Raw genomic sequence first — 13,157 nt, forward strand, 5'->3', positions numbered from 1 at the left:
GTCTTTCCGAAACAGCACCAGATACATTTTATACGTTTATACGTATGATTTGTGTTACCTTCAAATATCTTTGATCAGCAAACTGATAAGAGGCTCTTAAGAACCAGTGTTACTTTCCAAGTCTTGTTGTCATTCTTGCCACACACACAAAAAAAAAAACCACACACACACAACCGGAATTTCTCTATGATCTTTTGTAGTTTTCAATAAAATAAGCTTGAAAACAAGTAAAATTTGAGGGCGATATAGCTCAAACAAGATGTCGTCTGATAGTTTTATTGTAATTAGACAACATTCTGAACGTTTCTGTCGTTGTTTAATAATAGATTGTTTCTATCTTTATAGATTTTTATTGATTATGATATGTCAGTTTACCAATTACATTTTTTTTTACCAAACTTTAGTCCCAAGTCTTAGATGCATGATTTTTTGTATTAGTTGTTAGTGCCTTTGATCTAGCTTACAAGTATTTTTGTCCATCTGATGAGTTACGTTTTTTTTCAACGGATTTTTATAGTTCGTTCCTATGTTATACTGTTATACCACTGTCCCAGGTGAGGTTAAGGGGAGAATTGGTATTCCGCTAACATGTTTAACCACGCCACATAATATATGTGTGAACCTGTCCCAAGTGAGGAGCCTGTAATTCAGTGGTTGCCGTTTGTTTATGTGTTACATATTTGTTTTTCGTTCATCTTTTTTTATATAGATAAGGCCGTTAGTTTTCTCGTTTGAATTGTTTTACATTGTCATTTCGGGGCCTTTTATGGCTGACTTTGCGATATGGGCTTTGCTCATTGTTGAAGGCCGTACGGTGACCTATAGTTGTTGATTTCTGTGTCATTTTGGTCTCTTGTGGAGAGTTGTCTCATTGGCAATCATACAACATCTTCTTTTTTATATTTGCCATTTTCAGTAATTTTTAAACTATAAACGAATGAAATAATCCTATACGCATCAGAATGGAGCTCATTGTTTTTTCCAGCTAGTGACGGTTATGATCTAATTCACCAATATTCCGATAAACTGTAGATGCGATTGAAAATGTAGCATAACTGGCAAATATAGATCCAACAGCGTCGGAAATGTACTAAAATTTGAGATAATTTAAAGTCATATGAAAAGAGTGACTAGTGAAAAATAATGTTTATCCAATTCTTAAACCAATGCATGTATATATCATAAACTTAGTCTTCTGTGCATGATTCTATCACTGTTTACGCAAAAATATCGTATAATCGTCATTCTTTTTCTCTTTTTCTGTTATGAAGTGAAAATATTGCAGCTCATTAGTTGTCGTGTTTTGAAGCCGTAGTTTACCGATTGTCACCTTATAGTAAACAATCAACAAAGAAACATGGATATTGAGCACGCGTATAACATGTACAATCAGATAATAGTTTATTTCAATGACAGATCCATGTGTATTGCGAGCACTGGATTATTACGAGGAGGGGCACGCTAGGGTCACTTTGAATACGGAAAATATGTCGGCGAATTACTTCCTGGGAGCAAGCAATTAAAAAAAGTAAACTTCTTCTAAATGTGTATAAATTAAAGAATTTTCTTCGGAAGAGTATAATATCTACATAAGTTTAATAATGACAACTATCCATTTTGTTATAAAAACATATGCATCAAGATTTTTTAATTTGAGGTTTCATAAGTTGTAGTACTAACAAAAAGCACACCATATTACCTGCATAGGCGGCTTTGTTTTTACAGGAAACTGACACTGGGATACTAGTGAACTATGTAATATGTTGCTTCTACTTTAAGCTTAGGCGCACTATTCGTCCATTTTATCATATATTAAATTTTCTTCAGTCCACGCATAATGACACAGAATGGACACTTAGTATTCAAATCAGGAGTCAACCATAACATATCATTTCAAGCAGTTTCAGGAGGATTTATCAATGTTGGCAATGATGATCTTAGTGTAATAGTTCAGTCAGTAAGTATATTAATCATAATCAAGTGAGAAAACTAATGGCCTCATTTATGTAAAAAAATGAACGAAAAACAAATATGTAACACATAAACAAACGACAACCACTGAATTACAGGCTCCTGACTTGGGACAGGCACATACAAAAATAATGTGGCGGGGTTAAACATGTTAGTGGGATCCCAAGCCTCCCCTAACCAGGGACAGAGGTATAACAGTACAACATAAGAACGAACTATAAAAATCAGTTAAAAAAGGCTTAACTCATCAGATAGACAAAAAAATAACACCATAAAGGAAAAACATAGAACTCCTTTTGTCATAAGACAATGTCCAACATCCAAACATACTATCCACACTCATCTGTGTCCACACTTGTAATCATAATAAATTATTATGCCATGGAATCGTACGTACAGGCTCTCGAAATCTGAAAAATGTGTTTCACCATATCTTTCGATAAATATTTTCCCGTGATAAAATGCCTAGATCTGGTAACAGAGCGGTAGATTATGCTGACGGTTCTATACTTGGTTATTTTCACGATGAAATGTTGGTGTACAGATACATTTTGTACATAGAGCAAATCAGGATGTTTGAGATTTAAAGGAAGTGATAATAACACTAGATGAAAACATCCACAAATGAATGAAATTAAAATATCAGAAAAGGGCGTCAACAAACTACTTCACAACATTAATCCGATTAAAGCCACAGGCCCTGATGAACTATGTGGAAAGGTATTAAAGGAAATGAAAGATCATCTTAGTCCTATCATCACACTCATCTTTCAAAAATCAATCAACACTCATAAAATACCTACAGACTGGAAACATGCAAATGTCTGTCCAGCATTCAAAAAAGGCGACAAAAACAATGCCATAAATTACAGGCCAATTTCACTAACATGTATACTTTGTAAAATATTGGAGCATATCATAGCTAGTCAAGTAATGGAACACCTCGAAAAAAACAATATTTTATATGATTTACAACATGGTTTCCGATCAAAACGCTCTTGTGAGACACAATTACTATCTTTCATTCAAGACCTTGCAAGAGACAACAATATTAACATACAAACAGATGTCGTTGTGATGGACTTTGCCAAAGCTTTTGACAAGGTCCCTCACAAAAGGTTACTTTACAAATTAAAATATTACGGCATAGACAATAATACCTTGGAATGGATTGGTGACTTTTTACATCATCGTACACAAACAGTCATACTAGATGGAGAACAATCAGAAAAAATTGGGGTAACATCTGGGGTGCCACAGGGCACTGTCCTTGGCCCAATTTTATTCCTAATTTACATAAATGATTTCCCAGAATATTTACAACACAGCACCTTAAGATTATTTGCCGATGACAGCATCATCTATAGAAACATCAAAAACATAGATGATGCTGCCAAACTACAACAGGATTTAAATTCAGCGGCACAATGGGAAAAAGACTGGTTAATGTCATTTCATCCAGACAAATGCCCCATACTTAGAATTACACAAAAAAAGAAACCAGTCAACCATGACTACTTCCTTCATGACCACATCCTCCAAACTGAAACAGCAACAAAATATTTAGGCATAACCATACAATCTGATCTAAAATGGAATAAACATATAAATAATGTAACAGCTAATGCAAACAGACAACTTAATTTTCTAAAACGTAACCTTAAAGTCTCATCCCAAAAAATCAAAGAACGGGCATACATGTCATTAGTCAGACCTAAGCTTGAGTACAGCTCTTGCGTCTGGGACCCTCACACCAAAAACCAAATCAACCAAATTGAGATGGTCCAACGAAGAGCTGCTCGCTATACATGTAATAGATATCACAATACCAGCTCTGTCTCAAATATGCTAGATCACCTTCAGTGGCCTACATTAGAATTGAGGGGAATACAAACAAGACTAGTGGTATTCTATAAGATCATACACCAACACATAGCAATTTACCCTAAAGATCTTCTTGTTAAATCAGACAGTAGAACAAGACATAAACATACCAACCACTTTAAACAAATTCAAACAAATAAAGATTCTTACAAGTTTTCATTTTATCCACATACAATAGTACAATGGAACCTACTTCCTACATCAGCAATCCTTTGTACAACAGTCGACGGCTTCAAAGAGCAGATTTCTATATCTGCTCTTTCACAAATATTCTAAAAAACTGCTTAACATGTACATAGTTTTACCAAGAAATATACATAGGATAACAATCCACCAAAAAAAAAATCACTGTTATATTTTTACTTTATTTATTTTTTCTAAGCACCAATGCAATGTAATTTAATATTACTGCAAATTTATTTCTTTTAAATTGTAAATAAGCCACGCATGCAACGGCACGTAATAGTCAAAGTTGTGACTGAGTGCTGAAATATGAAGATAGATAGAAAACAAAAAAAAAAAAAAAAAACACAGTTCATATGCTTGTCCTTACTCGGAGAAATATTTAGTGGTTGCCGTGTTTTCTTCAAAATCAACAAGAACAAAACTCGTGATGAAAAACAAATACCTGCATAATAACATACTGATAAATCACTAACCGTACAGCACAGAAGCTTGTTACGGGTTACATACATGCATTATTCATTTATTATCAAATTATTCTACTGGTAAAATGGTGTGTATTGAATATTTCATTCGTGATCACGATCTATATATATGTTGTCCTTAGTTTTATAGACTTGTCCGTTTTAGTAATCATAATGTATAAAACCAATTTTACATTTATAAAACTTTATACCAGAATTTTGTACAAAAAGAGGTATATATTACCTATAATTATCAGCTTTTCTTTCCTTGATGATGTTCCGTTGGTTCTTTCTCAATATGTTTACATCTCATTAAATTACCAATGTTTTAGTGTGATAATACTCTTGTTCTTCAACATGCTCATGCATCGACAATCTAGCATGTATATTTTAGTTGTTGACCATAACGTCACAGTGCCTAAAGTGCACCGAGTACCCAATTGCACCCATTTTGAGAAAAAAAAAAAAGAAGGGAAATCTTACAAGTTTTTCTTTATAGAGAAGAAATAATAATTTTGTATTATAATTTGCCGTTATGCACGTCTTTCAACAGAACTAAATGTATTTTAATATGCACTAAACGGTCACATTATAACTCAGCAGACGAAGTATCCAATGAAAAGTTCAAATCTTCGTTGGTTCTATAGATAAGATGTCCAAAAAGTAGACTTTTACATATGAGGCATAAAGATATGTCCGAGGCATCTATTTCCGGCTTACAAAATGAATATTAAAAATGGACTATAATTATCAAATTTAAGCATGGATGCAATATTAGTCAGAGGTTGAATCAAACCTATTTTTCTATGATTTAGACATGTAAGAATTAATTAAAAATCAAAATGGCACCCCGGTTTTTGATGGTGTTTGTGTTGCTCAGTCATAATCTAAATTAAGTTTTCAATGTTGCGTTTTTCATGTACGCTGTCACTGAGTCAATTTGTCTTTTAATCTTTTTTTTTCTTTTCTTTGTCGTTATGACATTGTCAGTTAGTTTTCTACTTAAAAGTTTGATACTAATTAATGTTTCTTTCTTCTTCTCTATTATATGTCTCATTGTGATCCTATCATTTTTCAAACTGACACTACAGTGGTGTGAAATTGGCCGACATTTTCCGAAGTTATTTCGCTGATGATACCGCTTCGGTCATGACAACTTGATATAATCAAGAAGCGTTTTTTTTTAGTTTCCTACGGAATTTAACATAATGATGGTTTATAAAATGCAGGCTTTTTACGTTTGACATGATTTAAAATATAAATGTTACATGGCTTAATTGGTTCCAGTAACCCGCCACAGACAAATGTGACACGATCAACTTGGGCCTTGATATCCCATGCAGACTGGAACTAAAATGAAATTATATTCAATTACGGTTTAATATTAATTCTGTTATAACGAATGTAGCTCATCAATACCGTATCTATGTTTTCACTTAAAAAAATATATTTCTCAAATCAAAGTATTCATGATGATTTTCTCGGTTCTTGTTTGGTAAGTAAAAATAGAATGTGCGGGTATGTTCGATTGCCCAACGAGACCGCTCTCTCATAAGGCCCAGAAATGATAGCACAGGGAAAGTGTATGCTACTTGCTAAAGAAAGTCACTGGATAACCTCAGCTGAGCTTGTTGTTTCAAAATTTCTCATTCACACTCAATGATATCACTATTACCATAGCAATATCAGAATACACCTATACACAAACATGTGATGTTTACATAACGAACAAAGTCATATTTTTTAATTGTACGTTGGAAACAATGAATGTTTTGTGTATCATTCAATACAGGACACAATATCATGTTTTTTATTTTATAGTTCATGATTAGGGTTGTTTTTGTGAACGTCTTAATCGGTAATAGATTAAACCGCTTCTTAAACTGGTTCCGAATATACCAGTTATAAATTCCCGCCAAATTTTAATCAACATCATCATCATGTGTGAAACACACAAGAATAAAAATATATTAACCGTCCAATACACATATATAGATCGAGATCGTTGGAGATATTGCTAAGGGGTAGGTTATAGAGACATTTAACTAAATGTTGGAGAAAAATCAATTTCATTACTTGGGTCATTTCAAAATGTCGAACTTTCAGTACACCCAAGCTAAAATTGTTATTTCTAATAGAAATTTCAGTTGTAATGGTTTAAAAAAACCAACCAACAAAGACACTTATTCAAATATATGACAGCTTAGTATGTTCAATTTTTAATTATGCTAGCAGCATTTGGCAATCCAGCACTTCAAGTCATCTTGACAAATTAAATGAAATACAAAAAAAAGGGTTAGCATTGTGTTTAGATTTACCATCTCAATCATCTCTTGAAGTATTAGAAGTACTTAGTGGAACATTACCAATAGATTTAAGAAGAGAAGAAATGGCCATCAGAGAATTAGGAAAAAATAATTCATACAGTAATAATGTCCCAATTAAAAGAAAATTTGAAATTTGGAAAGAGGAGGAAAATCCAGAAACATTTATATCACCATTAGGAAAAATGTATCAACAAACAGAAGACATGAGAGATACAGAATTAGTTGATATAAACAAGATAGAACCACAGTATGAATACCAAGGTCTGGTATCAGTCATTAGAGCCCCTGACTACTGGCGTAACATAGGCAGCTCAAAATCAAGAACAACAGCCCAAATAGAGGAAGGGAAACAAATTATCTCTGAACAACTCAAATCTCAAACATCAAACACAGCAGTTGCTTTTACAGATGGGTCATGTTTAGGAAATCCAGGCCCCTGCGGTGCAGGAGCTATAATTTACATTAATAATCAAGAAGAAAAATTAAAAAGACCTGTCTCTAACAAAGGATCAATCTTACTAGCTGAACTTATAGCAATAAAAATTGTACTCGATTACATAGAATCTTTTTCAAAACAGCAAATTGATACTTTAACTTTATTTTCGGACAGTCAGACCGCATTAGGTATCTTAACTCTTAATTGGAAAAGTGACAGCTATCATCAAACCATTAACGAAATCAAAGGGAAAATAAAAAAATTAAATGAACATGGAATTTTAATAAACTTAAACTGGACACCAGGACATGCCAACATAAAAGGAAATGATGAGGCAGACTCCCTAGCAAAAGAAGCTGCTAATAAAGAAGCAGAATCACTAGCAGTTGATGACAGTGTTTACAAAACAAGATGTAAAAAAAGCAGCTAGAAATTCTGTTACAAAAAAATGGCAATGCAGATGGGAAAACAGTAATGCTGGACGTCATTATTTCAGATTTCATCCTGAAGTTAAAAATAAAGTAAAAAAAGACTACCCGTCAAAAAAAATGTACAACATAATCAACAGTTTACGAACAGGTTATTCTAAATTAAATGCATACCAATTTATAATAAACCATCACATCAACTCGGAAACCTGTGATCACTGCAAAGAAAAAGAAAATGTACAACACTACCTTTTTGAATGTGACCTGTATTCAGATGCCAGAGACAAAATATTTCATCAAATATACTTCATAACCGGACAAATTCCAACAGATTTAGACGATTTATTAACAATCAATTTGCCAAATGCAGAAAATATCAGTCAACTATTAGCGGAGTACATAGAGGAAACAAACCGTTTTAGTGGATAATTTAATTTAATACAAATTTCTTTTAATTTTCAATATTTTTTAATTTTTCATGCCATTCCAATAACCTAATTAACCATTTTTTTTTCACTTGATACATTTATATAGTTCTATAATATTTTTAAAGCGCCACCTACAATATCTAAGTACAAAGGAGAAACTACATTAGAGAAAATAATTTTACAAGAGAGGATAATTCACAAGAGAGATTACTCTGTCATCACGACAAAGATTAAAGATTGAAGATGGTTTAAATGAAAGCTTGTCGAATTTGTGATTCAAAACATTAATAATAACACACCTTACATCTTTTTCAGTGTCAGAAAAACACATTTCAAATGAATTTTTTTCAATTTTCTGATCGCCTTGATATCTCCAAAAGGGACTTTTTAAGAACGTTAATTATTACTATAACAAAAAATCGTAGCTTCTTTATCATTATATGTAACATATTATCTACAAACATAATTCAATCAGCGTACGGGAGGTTCATGTCTATCTTGTTACCGCTACTTAATCAGCCGTTAAATTATTCTCCCTATGAATATTGAATCAGTCAGTTTTGATTTCAAAAGTGGAAAGTAATCTTTACATTTAAAACGCTTCGTTTCTTGAATGACAGTGTAGAGAACAGAAATTTCAAGACATTTAGTGAAAAAAGTAGAGTGTACTTTTTTCATGTCTATGCTGTTACCAACAATTTTGATTAATTACACCAACAGTATGCTTGTAAAAATTGCAATAAAGTGTTGGAAACCAAATTCACAATAGAAAACCATAATCACTTCACCAAAGGGAGTAAAACGAAGAAATTTGTCTATCTTGTTATGTCTATCCTGTTACTTATATGGTTGCTATGGTTACAGTAACAGGATAGACAATTGTAGACAAAAAATTAACGTCATTAAATTTTTTATTTTAACATAATGGTGCAAAACGAATGAAATATTTCGTTGTTTGAACTCATCTTAAGGTTATAACGTCTTAATCTTCCCAAATTAGGCATTTACAGGTGCAATACTGATATCGGTAACAGGATAGACTTTTATTATAGTATTAATGTATGAATTTTTTCATATTGGCCCTGTAACATGCCCGCGGTATTAATAATGGCCAAGGATGGTTGTAATGGCCCTGAGGCAACGCGGAGGGCCATTACAACTGTCCGAGGCCATTATTAATACCAAGGGGCCAATATGAAAAAATCCATATATTGATACTTTTATTAACCAACTATAAGGCAACTTCAATCAAGTCCATTCAAGAACAGTCTTCGAGTCTTGATCCAATACAGGTATTAAACCATGAATTTATAACAGGACCAATACAGAAAATGCCAGTTCATAACACTTTTAGTAAAAGGTTTTAATTCTTCGATTAAACAAAGAGTAAGAATCTTACCGTAAAGAAGATACATCATACAGGAATTCATAGCTGAACTTGTCTTTTCGCATTCACGATGGATTCATGGTCAACATTGTCAGAAGTAATTTCTGATTTTTCATCCAAGTACTCAATTCTATGCTATTACAATTCATATCATCTAGCAAATATTAAGTAGCTGGGAAGAATAAATCAGACAGTTTAACTATTCTTACTCTTTCTGCGACCTAGTCTGCGTTCGATTGATCAATGGAAATGAAACAGTGATAATAATCGAAAGTCGTACTCGAAAAGGCTGTAAAATATTTCCGTTTCAAGCCGTTACTAAATTAAACTTTTTTTTTATATTAAGTTAAAATAAAACATTATAAAAAGTTGTCACTTATTTAAAGAAATAAACAACATTTAATCGATATCCCGTTTCATCTGTTCATTATGCATGATTTCGTAATGCACGGGTATGATTTCGTAATGCATGACGGTGAGATTTCGTAATGACTGGCTGTAGCAATTTCTCCATTCAAAATGACCAGTTGTCGAAATTTTCCTTTTATAAAGCATGGGCATTTCTATACATATTGTAGTAAGTTGGTTAATAAATAGTGATATATCAGAAACGTACATTCCTGTTACCAATGAAATAAAGAGAAAAATAAACTAACTGATGAGGTATTTACTTGATGTTGGGTTTATTTGAAAGGGTGAAAAAATGCTGAACAATATAAATTGCTATCTTAGACTTGCATTACTGGTGGTAATTTTTACAACCTTTGAAAACAAATTTTTAGAGGCATTTTTCAGTATAACCTGGAAAATTGGCAAATTATCTATTATTTTTCAGAATGAATATATATACTTGAAAACCATCTAATTGGCTACATAAAACAAGCTTAACATTTTATCTAAACCTTTTCTTTATAACCCAAAATTTCTTTTGAAAATGGTAACAGGATAGATAAAATATTGTACCACCGATCAAAAAATGTTTCAACATGTTCAAGATATTCTTGTATGACATCATTAAGATTGCATCTTATAATATGTTGTTTTTAAAGTACTGTTTGTTCTGATTTGCTTATGTAGAGTCTTGTTTGAATAAGTTACTTTTAATAAATTTTTCAATTTCAAAATTCGACATTTTTTGAAAATGACCCATTTACGGTTTCACTTAATTACCTATAAGTATGAAATCACTATTTGATGTGAAGTTGTATGCCCTCCAAGTTATGTTCAGTGTATTGGAAATCAGAAATTAGAAAGGGACAGCATCTGTATGGTCTGTGTGGTACAAATGTAATGTTACAAATTGTACAATATACGTCAACAGAAAGAACAGACAGGCTAAGCATAATTACACAGTAATTCAGATGATTGTACTTTCACAGCGGTACCACGAATTGAGAAATACAAGAAAAACATTATATCCCAAAAACAAACTGATATATCCTGAGAAAAAGATTTTTTATGGTGTTACGCTACTTTTTATAGTGTTATACTACTTTTAACAATATTAAAGAATATTAATTAAAGATATTACTCGTTTTTAATCAATAAAAGTGAAATCACAAAATACTAATTTTTTTCAAATTTTGTTCATCAAAGAAATATGAAGACAATGACTTGGTATTATTTTAGTAACATTTGCAAATAAAAAGTAATTACGATTTTGGTGCTTGCTCTTCCAAAAAAAGGATTTCTGCAAAAAAAGTTGACTGGACGGAATCAACATTTGCCAATATTAGGCTTTTAATATTTTGACCTGATCGATACAAATGTGAATATCTCTTCTTTTTTTTTTAATAATATCTGTCCATGAAATTAATGAATCTGTGAGATTCCAATAAATATATTATACGAAATATAAACTTGACAGTAAAAACAATGAGCCCAAAATGTTGATTTGAGTGGGTTCACCACGGCACGATAGAAGTACTAATATTGAATTAGATTAATCTAATTTTGACACTTGTCGTAATCACCAATTAAGCCAAATAAAATGTCAATAAAGTTTTCACACCTGAGACATCAAATACATTTAATTGAATTTTTTTTAGAAAAATATATTTTCTTGCTATCAAGTTTATATGTTCGTATATTATATTCATATATATTCATGGACAAATATTGTAAAACAAAAGAGATATAATCGTTAACACTTGTTGTCGACCAGTTGAATATTTATATAGCGTATATCGGCAAGTGTGAATACCGTCCGGTCAACTTTTTTGTCTCAAAAATAATTATTTTCACTTTTTTTGTTTTATTTTCATAAAATATAGTTTAACATCTTTATGGTCTATAAATATTAACAAAATCTACCGAATAACAATCACGTTATGACTATTAATATCTCATCCGGTAAACCATCTTGTCACTATCCGGCCAATCGTCCTGTCATTAATGCAACCCAAGGAATTTGCATACAAGATATAAAAATCGATTTTTTTCTGAAGATTGCGTGTACTTAATTAATTATGGACGCCTTAAACCTTATTATTGTATGCTGTTACACTAATTTAAGCAGTATAACACCTATAACACCATTAAAAATCTTTTTCTCGGGATATATCAGTTTGTTTTTGGGATATTACGTTTTTCTTGTATTTCTCGGGAAATCGTGGTACCCCTTTCACAGTTGTACAATGTTTTTGTAATGCACATCACAATGAAAATATCTTGTTCGAATACTGGATGTGCCAATGTAGTGAATAACTGCAGTGAGTTGGGGGTGTAGAAATTTCATAAAAGCCAACCAGCTCCAGCCATGTTGTAGTGATTCCCAAAATTATATGTAACCAGAGAGCATGATTCTACCTACAAAATTATCTTTGTCTTGACAGAGACTTGAACCTGGGACATCAAGGTAGCATGTATACTGAATGAGCTTAAGATGTGCACTATGACTTTTTCTAGGCTAAGTGGCTAACGGCTTACTCAGTATCTACCACTTGTACTAATTAGGAAAACAATCCCATCACAAATCAATCAAATTTTGTTAAAGAAAAAGTGTGTGTGGGGGGGTATATTTTTACTAGCTTGCTTGTCTTGTTAATCTTTTTTATGTTTTAATACACTTATCAAATATGCAAATATAAAGATTTACAAAAAAATAATAATGAAATAAAATAATAAAATGGGGTATGCTTTTCTATGATGCCAAAGTCCATACCTCATACATGTCATAACTAGCTATAAAAGGCCCTTACATAAAAAAATGTAAACAAATTCTAATGAGAAAACCAACAGCCTTATTTATGATGAGAATAACTGTTTTATCTGTATTGTTAGGTTAAAGATAATAGACAAAGAATTGAGGAGTTGAGGACAGTTTCAACTACTGCAGTATGTATATGTATATATTATATCAGTTGATTGTAGATATTGTTAAGGCACCATTAGTTTGGATTAATTTTAAAGAATATTACATATTAATTAATCAATGATAGATGTATTATAATTTTTTTTTTTTTATAACAAACGAAGAAATTTATGAAGTCAAATTATAGGATTTTATATGTACATTGTATACTTAAAAGATTTGGAATCATTGGTTCACATCAATGAGACAACATCCCAACATCAATTGTAAGATAATCTTAATTATAAGGTCAATGCACATGCACAGTTTCCAAAATTGTTGATTATAAATGATGCA

The 13,157-nt window shown here is 31.8% G+C and overlaps 1 protein-coding gene across 3 annotated transcripts in view; it reads left to right on the forward strand.

The window, feature by feature from the left end:
- The window catches only part of LOC139512523 (cubilin-like), a 142,838-nt gene that overhangs the window by 425 nt on the left and 129,256 nt on the right, over positions 1-13,157 (forward strand). For 2 of the 3 annotated variants that reach the window (XM_071300207.1, XM_071300206.1), the window contains exons 2-3: positions 1,828-1,957; positions 12,791-12,844. In XM_071300207.1, the coding sequence (XP_071156308.1) occupies positions 1,828-1,957; positions 12,791-12,844 (184 nt within the window). Of the gene's footprint in view, positions 1-1,827; positions 1,958-6,400; positions 6,527-12,790; positions 12,845-13,157 lie in introns of those variants that run through there. The other variant, XM_071300208.1, reaches the window with a different exon arrangement.

This window comes from Mytilus edulis, chromosome 2, assembly GCF_963676685.1.
Source record: "Mytilus edulis chromosome 2, xbMytEdul2.2, whole genome shotgun sequence".
Classification (NCBI taxonomy): domain Eukaryota; kingdom Metazoa; phylum Mollusca; class Bivalvia; order Mytilida; family Mytilidae; genus Mytilus; species Mytilus edulis.